General features: G+C 30.6%; 1 protein-coding gene across 1 annotated transcript; it reads right to left on the reverse strand.

Annotated features, from left to right (window-relative positions):
* Positions 1-6,793: 6,793 nt before the first annotated feature.
* On the reverse strand, positions 6,794-8,681 carry LOC100258339 (MATH domain and coiled-coil domain-containing protein At2g05420). The gene is made up of 6 exons (XM_019218901.2): positions 8,572-8,681; positions 8,186-8,315; positions 7,937-8,106; positions 7,565-7,850; positions 7,271-7,452; positions 6,794-7,097 (listed from the first exon to the last, which is right to left on the reverse strand). The coding sequence occupies exons 1-6, from the start codon at positions 8,591-8,593 to the stop codon at positions 6,943-6,945; spliced, it is 945 nt and encodes a 314-aa protein (XP_019074446.1). The 5' UTR covers positions 8,594-8,681; the 3' UTR covers positions 6,794-6,942.
* Positions 8,682-9,217: the final 536 nt, after the last annotated feature.

Genomic DNA, 9,217 nt, shown 5'->3' on the forward strand with positions numbered 1-9,217 from the left:
TTCCCTTCTCAAAATATTTTTTATTTTCCCCATTTTTAAATTTAATTTTCCTAAAATCCCAACATTCCAATTTTTTTTTTTTTTTTTAAATGCCACCTTCAAATGAATTTTAGAAACTCCAATCTCTTTCCAATCTAATTTTCAAAAAATTCATTTCCCAAATAATCCTTCAAAATTCCTTTTGTTCTTTTTTTTTTTTAATTTAATTTTCAAATTTCCATCTTCAAATATTTTTTCGAAATTCCGATCATTAATTTAATTCTTAAAAATTCAATCCTTACATAATTTTTCTAAATTTCGATTTCTAAATTTAATTTCCAATTTCCAAAATTCCAATTTTCACATTTATTTGTTTAATCATTATTATTTTCATTATTTATTTATTTATTTATTTATTTATTTATTTATTTTTAAAATCCCATCTTTAAATAATTCTTCAAAATTCCGATTTCCAAATTTAATTCCCAATTTTCGAAATTCCATTTTTTCAATTTCCGAATTTAATTTCTAATTTCCGAAATTCCAATTTTCGCATTTATTTATCCAATTATTATTATTATTATTATTATTATTATTATTATTATTATTATTTTATTTATTTAAAAAAAAAATTCCATCTTCAAATAATTTTCCAGATTCCAACTTTTAAAATTTAATTTTCATGGTTCTAATTCTCAAATAATTTTAAATTTTCCAATTTCTTTCAAATTTAATTTCCAAAATTCCAATTCTTAAATTTAATTCCCAAGACTCCAATTTTCAAATAAATTTCTTTCAAATTTAATTTCCAATTCTTAAGGTTTTCCAATTTCTTTCAAATTTAATTTCCAAAATTCCAATTCTTAAATTTAATTCCTAAGACTCCAATTTCAAATAAATTTCAAAAATCCAATTTTCTCTCGAACGGTTTTAATTCCACTCCGGTTCTCAAATAATCTTCTGTTTTTCTTGGTTTTACATAAGCATGAATGCAATTTTCATAATTCCAAAATAATGGAATTTGTGGGATTAATTCATGCGAATTCAATTGGGCTTTGGTGGGGGCCCGACATCAAAGAGGTTTTATCTAAAATAAAAATGAACTTGAGACAAGTGTCAGGTGTGTCATTGGTGATTTCATATTCGATTTAGTGACATGTGTGCTATATTTTATGCTCATTATTGTGCACTAATTCCATTTCTTGATAGCGCATTATAGCTCGTTGCCAAGGTACGCACCCGTTTTCACTCTAGCCATTCTTATGCGTGTTTTGATCTCCCTATTGTGCATGATAGTTCCGGGTATCCATTGATTTCCTTATCAATTGCCATGATTGCTTCATTTTATTAGTAGAGACCCGTTTTTAGAGTCTTAGAGGGGTGCTACGATCTTTACCGTACCTTCCCAATAAGTAACCTGACTCCCGAGCCTTGATCCGGTTTTTCACAGACCACCTTTTTCGAAATATGGAGTCACACTTAGGGTTTTCTTTCTTATTTTGTTTACCCTTTAAAAATAAAACAAAAATCAGTGGCGACTCCAAATATTTTTCAAAAAACCAAATTTTCACCAAATAAATAAAAAGCAAGTCGCGCCATCGAGTGGGAACGCATCGAGCGAAATGCGGGGTCCACACTATGTTAAGTATTATAATTGTTCAGAATCAGAAGTTATAAAAAAAAAATAATACTCTAGTTCAAAGTTATGGTAAGGTTATTTATCATAATAAGAAACTATGTAATTATTTGATTATTTTTATTGTTTAATTATTATTAATTATTTAACATTATGGAATTTTAGTATAATTTTTATTCTTAGTTTTATATATATATATATATATATATATATATGGAATCATATAATAATACAAGTTCTATTAGTCTGTGTCTGTGAAGAACAATAAAAATATGATAAATTTTCATAACTTGAAACTATTATTTTAAATATTCTTACCCAAATTATTGTATGAATCATAGCTTGAAACTGTATCAATTTTATATATTTTCATAATAGGAAGTTATGAAGGAATTATCTGATTTTTTTGTTTTGAATCAAATTATTAAAATTCTTAATTTTGCTATGAATCAAATTTGATTGTTATTTATCCGTTGTGTACGTGTATATATAAATATTAAGTATTTAATAGGTTTATTGCAAGATATTTGTCTCATCAATTATACAATAGGGTGAATTTCATTCACCTTCCCTAAGGTTTTAGTTAAATACCTCTAGCGTTCATCACTTTGAAATTTCATCAAATGTTTCCCCTATCCTTTCATCAATTATTTTTACTCATCTCCCCTCTTATTCAAAATAAGGAAAGATGAGACACTATTAGAATGAGTGTAAGGTAGCCAAGAAAGATAAGGATAGTGACAACAAGATTAGTGCAAATGTTGTGTCATAAGCATTAGATGATGCTCTTATATCATCTTTAGGGAGCAAAATAGAATCGTGAGTGTTAGATTCTAAGGCATTATTCCATGCTACCTCAAGTAGAGAATTATTTAAGAATTATGTCTTATGTAATTTGGGGAAACTATATATTGGTGATGATCAGGGTGCAATGTTATTGACAAAAGCTAAGTGCAAATCCAATTGAATGGGTTTGTATGGAATCTAGATAATGTGAAACATGTTCCAAACTTGAAGAAAAAAAAATATTTTTATTGGGTAATTAGTGAAAAATGGCTATTTAACAACTTTTGCAAGTGACATATGAAAAATCTCAAGGGGAGCAATGACTATTGCCTGTGGTAAGAAAAGTAGCACTCTTTATATGATAATAGACAATTATGGATCTCTTGCAATTGTTGAGAGCAAAGAAGATCTGAATATGTGGCACTAAAGACTTGACCACATGTGTAGTAAGAGGCTGAAAATTGTGCACTCAAATGAGAAGCTATTAGGTTTGAAGTCAATTCACTTTAACATGTATAGAAGCTACATATTCGGGAAATAGAGAAGAGCTAGCTTCAAGGGAGATAGAAGAACTCCAAAAGAAGCAAAACTTGAGTTAGTTCACATAGATGTTTAGGGACCCCCTTCAGTTTCATTAATTGGTGGAAAGTCTTATTTGTGACCTTCATTGATGATCATTTGAGGAAAGAATGAGTATACTTTATGAGGCATAAATCAGAATTAAGTGTTTGATGTATTCTAGAGATGAAAAGCAATGGTGAAGAATGATAAAGGTATAAGAATAGAGAAGTTATGATATGATAATGGTGAGGAGTATGAAGCTTCTAAGTTCAAGAAGTTATGTTATGAAAATAGAATTAAATTGGAAAAGATTGTCAAGGACACCTTTATAAAATGGTGTAACAAAATGAAAGAACAAGACATTGACTAAGAAAGCCAAAAGCATGCTTATATAGGCATGGCTTCTAAAGCAATTTTGAGCATAAGCAATCAACACAAGAACTTACTTTATCAATCAAGATCTACTAGCACCATTGGAGCACAACATACAAGAAGAAGTATGGACTAGAAAAAAGGTAATGCTTTCTCATTTGAAGGTATTTAGATTAGTCTCAAATGTACATATTAGTGATCATGATAGCAACAAACTTGATACTAAATCACTAAAATGTACTTTTATTGGTCACAATATTAATGATTTTGGTTACAAGTTTTGGGATGATCATAACAAGAAAGTGATTAGAAGTAGGAATGTCATATTTAATGGGAAAGTTTTGTATAAGGATAGAGATACAACATAGTCTACTAATCTGGTAAAACCTGAACCTCTTTTCTTTGAGCCAAATGATGTCCACAAAGTAGTATGGTAGATAAGACAGGTTAGAATCATCAAGTTTAGGAAAATGCTACATAAGATATTGATATACCATAAGATCTAGATTCAATCCTACAATGAGGAGATCTAGTAAGCCACATGTACTAAATAGTAAATATTTAAATTATTTGTTGATGACAGATGGCGATGAACTTGAATGTTATGATGAGGCATGTTAGATGGAAGATAATAGGAAGTGGAAGCTTGCAATGAAAGATGAAATGAAGTCTTTAATTTCTAGCCACATTTGGATGCTAGTCAAGTTACCAATATGTAAGAAAGCTCTTCATAATAAGAGGGTGTATTGAGTTAATTAAGTAGGAGAATGATGGCTCCAAGAGATATGATGCTAGATTAGTGGTCAAAGGGTTTCAACAAAAAGAAGGATTTGACTACACAAACATATTTTCTCTAATTATGAAATTAACAACTATTCAATTTGTTTTGAGTATTGTAGCAACCGAGAGTCTACATCTTGAGTAGTTAGATGTGAAGACAACCTTCTTCCAAGGTGATTTAGATGAGAAAATATATATGTAGGAGCTAGAGGCCTTTGTAATGAAAGATGAAGAGAATCTAGTATGTAAATTGACAAAGAGCTTGTATGGTTTAAAACAAGCCCCTAGATAGTGATATAAAAGCTTTGAGGGTTTCATGCAAAAGAATGAGAATCGATCTTAGGTGTAATGCAAACCATTGTTATTACTTCGGGAAGCTTGGTTCTAACTATATCATTTTTCTACTTTATGTTGATGACATGTAAGTAGCTAGCACATATTCAGATGAAATCAACAAATTGAAGAAACAATTGTCTAGTTAGTTTGAGTTGAAGGACTTGGGTACAGTAAATCATATACTTGGGATGAGGATTAGTAGAGATAAACAAATAAGCACCTTATAGTTATCTCAAGCTAAGTACATTCACAAGGTATTGGAGAGGTTCAGCATAAGTGATGCTAAGGTAGTTAGAACACCTCTAACAATTAATCACTTTAGATTGTATAAGAAACATTGCCCACAAATAGATGAAGAAAAAGACTTCATGGCTAAGGTGGCTAAGGTCTCATATGCCTTAACTATTGGAAGTTTGACGTATGCCATGCTGTGCACAAAACCACACATTGCCTGTGTAGTGGGAACTATGAGTAGATTTATGTCAAATCTAAGCATGTAGTATTGGGAAGCAGTGAAATGGATACTACAGAAAAGTGTATATGCTTTAGAAGAAGCGAGTTGAAATTGCATAGATATGTGGTTGTTGATTTTTTATTTTTTATTTTTTTTGTGAGATAGATTGTGGGAGGAGCACTATAGGATATGTGTTTCACTTTGGGTACTATTGCTATTAGTTAGATTTCTTAATTGTAGTAGATTGTTTCTTATCTACAACTAAAGTGGAATATGTGACAATCATATAAGGTAGTAAAGAGATTACTTCATTATAAAGCTCATTGGCAAAGTTGAGAGTCAAACGGGGTGATGAATGTATTGCATAGTGATAGCCAATGTGCAATACATCTAACTAAGAATTCAACATTTCATTCAAAGGCTAAACATATAGCACTTCATTATCACTTCATCAAGTCTTTGCTTTAAAATGGGGTGTTAACACTTATGAAGATATAAGGTAAGTAAGAATCCAACAGACATGTTGATTAAAGCAACGATAACAAAGAAAGTGGAGTGGTGTGCTGCTTCAGTGGGTCAAGAGTGAAAAAAGGTTGTTTGAGTGCATCATACTAACTAATCATTGAAAGAGAATGTTTACTTGTGCTTCAATCTTGTTGTGCTTCGCTGGGGATGCCAAGGTTCAAGCTCCCTATTGAGCTTGTGAGGATCAAGCTACTTGGTTAGCTACAAGGGTTTAAGGGGGATTGTGCCCTCTGAAATATATATATATATATTCAAAGATGTATTTGCCCCTATTTTATTTTTACCATCTTATAATTTAGGGTTTTGTTTTAGAGAGAAAAAAATTAGAGTGTGGTCGTAATTGAGAAGAGTAAGATCCTCCTTCACCATTGTGTCCCTTCTCTTTCATTTGATTAGTGGATTTCTTAAGTGTTGGTACACTTTATGGACAATATTTTTGCATTTAACTTTTTCAAATCAAATTTCAAATAATTTGATAAATAAATTTCTTTCCAAATTTAAACTCAAATTCTGAAATTCCCACACTCAAAGGTTACCGTGGCAAAAACTCAAACTATAACCTTTGGACCATTTTTTTCTAGAACTTTTCTCAATTAAATATTTACACACATAACCATCATACTTGTTGACCATTCAAATTTCAATCTCTGTGCATTCTAAAACAAATTAATCAATAAAAATCAATGATTTAATTATTGAAATAAGCACGTGGAAAATTTAAAAGCTTCCCTAAAATCTCTAACCAGCTGAAAAAAAAACTAATTAAAATTTTAAATCAACCCTAAAATCTCAAACCAATTGAAAAAAAAAGAAAACTAATTTAACTTCTCGTTTAAAATTTAAAAACCCTCTAAATATCTAACCACCAAAAAAAGTTAAATTAATTTAATTTTTGCAAAAATAATTATCCACTTCAAACAACCTAGTGCACATACATTCCAATGTAAACATATACTCTTCTAACAAGATGTGACCCTTCAATTTCCATTTCTTAACTGGTGATTAAGTATTTGTTTTTTGGTTTAGTAGAAAAAATCAAAACATTTAATTTTTTCTATTCAGTTAAAGATATATAACTTATTCATATCAATCAACATAATTAAAGTGAATTTGTTATCAATAGGTTCAATTTAGTTATATTGATTGATATCGACAAGTTACTTTTAGCTAAATAGAAAAAACAAGTTATTTTAATTGAATAGAAAAAGTAAAATATTTTAACATTTTTTATTTAGCTAAACAACAAACACCACTTTCATGGAAGAGTTTTTCCATATAAAAAAAGTAACTTAATGAAAGGAATTGGACAATAAATATTGTGTCCTAAGCTAAGAATCAAAGATTAACATATTGAAATTCGAGAAATGGAAGTGAAATATAATTTTCAACTTAAACCAAACAAGGCAACCATGCCAGGAGTCAAAGCAGTGGAATATAATTTGGTATGAACATAGTTTATTTTAGAATAAGGGCATCATGCTTTTGTAAGTAGAGATCTCCTTTGAATGCATCATTAGATATTCTTCGAATGCATCATGAGCATAATCTTTGCTTCGACTATCAAAGTATCATTTAATATGAAGTGGTTGGATTTGTCCTTGAGATCACTCAGAGAGATCATATTAGAAAAACCCCAATCTTTGATCGAGTCACAGAACCAAGTCTGACCTGCAAAAAGACAAATAAAAAGTAGGTTATGCTTTCGAGTTAACTAAATCAATCTTCCTTCTTGTTTGACCAAAATATATATATATATATATATATATATATATATATATATATAAAACATTATACATGGAAAACAACAGTATTTGTTTAACAAAATAAAATATGCAATGTACCATTTAATTTAACATGCGATGGTTTAACATGTCCACCATTGCATTGCTCCTTTACCAACAACTCGAATTCAGTATACAATTTCCTTTGATGATGAAGTGTTCCACGATTAGCCAGCTCTAGAAAGAGGGACAGGCTTTTGTTCTTTGCCTTATAATTTCCTTTGGGGTAGACAACCAACTTCCTGCTTCATTTACATGACCAAGAAATAAACAAACAGCTCACATTTAGAATTTAATCCACTTCACTGCAATCAAGAAAGAAGAGAAATGAGAGGGAAATGCATTAAAACGTGCCATTTGAAATCTTTAACAGTGAATATTTCAGAGTAAATGGCTTCCTGTTTCAGTCTGGAGAAATTCTCAATCATCCAAGTGAAAGTACCATCGTCAGGTTCCTTTATCATGGAAAGACACTCCCCTTTGCCACTATACTTAATAACAAAAACTTCTGCTCCGAAAATGCAGGAGTCATCCATTAAGTATCCATTACAAGGATCCGTGAGAACATCCAGTGGAAGAAACTGAGCAAACCCACATTGAGTCTTCATCACATTGAAGTGCCTTACCTTCCCATCAGTATCTAAGTAAATGAGTGCATACCATTAGTACATGCAACCTTGACCATAGAACTGTAAAAGAGGTGTATTATCCAATAGAAAAGACTACCTTGGACAGTTAAGTACTCTTCATGTATATGATTAAAGACAAACAATTTGAAGCTTACAGTAACCTCCCACCCGAGAGGAAGATTTTGAGTGTCTGATATTACTAAATAGAGGGAGATGTGACCGTCCCCATCACTTTTTTTATTCCCATTTGGGTAGAGACACAATCTCCTGCGAATGTGGAAGTACTTTAATTATGAGCAAAAGCAAGAAAAAAAAAAGGTCTAAAAGAGAATTCAAAATTACCCACCATTTGTAGCCACCCACTTCGAATGACCCTGATTCATATTTTTCAATGCTCGTGTCCAGAAGCACTGACATAGACTCTACCCTGAATAAGTAATGGGCTGGTTGGATAGATCTTAATGTTCTTGATATTGCTGCAAATTAAATGTTCAAAAGCGTGAAAACATAGTATTAGTGTGCACTTGTGGATAGTAAAGTGATGGCCGATGAGAAGTGATCTTAAAGTGTAATAAGGCTTGAATATCATCAAGCTTGAAGGCTAACAAGTGCAAAGGAAGAAAGAGCATATAGCCACAAGTAGTTCAACAGTGGAGATTAAGTTTGAGAACTTGTCCATATATGTGGGTGAAGATGTTTAGACTTGAGAGGAGGAAGGAGAACAACACTGACCTTGTAGTTTTTCGTCCGCCATGCCTGCAAACCTCTGATCCCCAAAAAATATATGAAATGAGGACTTGGTAGAGAAGAGAGGAAACCTAGGGAAGGGGTTATTAAAGGAGACTTCAGGCTTGGTTCATGTGTTTGGCTGCAGGGTTGTGGGTGTTTTGGTGTTGGGTTAAGCTAAATTGTGTTTGGCTTTGGTTGGTTACAAAGGCAGCAAATTGCGGCATCAATTTATGCATGGCAAAGCCAAAAAGGTTAATTTTGTCCATAAAAATTTAATACTGAATAATCCCCTCTATTATTTAAATCGTGCTAATTCATTTTATTATTTGAAAAAAAAATAATGAATATGTTTAGTTGTTAATCTGTTTTTTATCTTTAATTACCATACCTTCTTTCTTTTTGGTCAATTTATGGAACTATTCTTTTGCTCAATAATAGGAAAATTGAAAAAAAAAAAAAATATTATCTACCAATTCAATTATGTTTGGTTTCCAAATAGTATTAAAAAAACAAAATCAAATGTAATTAAAATTAATTATAAATTTATATTGTTAATTATTTAATATTTATAGGAAAGAGAAAAAATAAATAAAATGAGTTTGAAGTAGTATATAAAATAATTTATTTATTTTAAATCCATTTTATATTT

This window comes from Vitis vinifera, chromosome 3 (assembly GCF_030704535.1).
Source record: "Vitis vinifera cultivar Pinot Noir 40024 chromosome 3, ASM3070453v1".
Lineage (NCBI taxonomy): Eukaryota > Viridiplantae > Streptophyta > Magnoliopsida > Vitales > Vitaceae > Vitis > Vitis vinifera.

Bases quoted from the DNA above. Each gene is read 5' to 3' on its own strand.
- LOC100258339 (XM_019218901.2), bottom strand. From the start codon at position 8,593: ATGGCGGACGAAAAACTACAAG. The intron at 7,453-7,564 runs GCACGTTTTAAT...TAAATGAAGCAG, and splicing joins ACTGTTAAAGATTTCAAATG to GAAGTTGGTTGTCTACCCCA. The intron at 7,098-7,270 runs GTACATTGCATA...GTCTTTTTGCAG, and splicing joins ATCGCATGTTAAATTAAATG to GTCAGACTTGGTTCTGTGAC.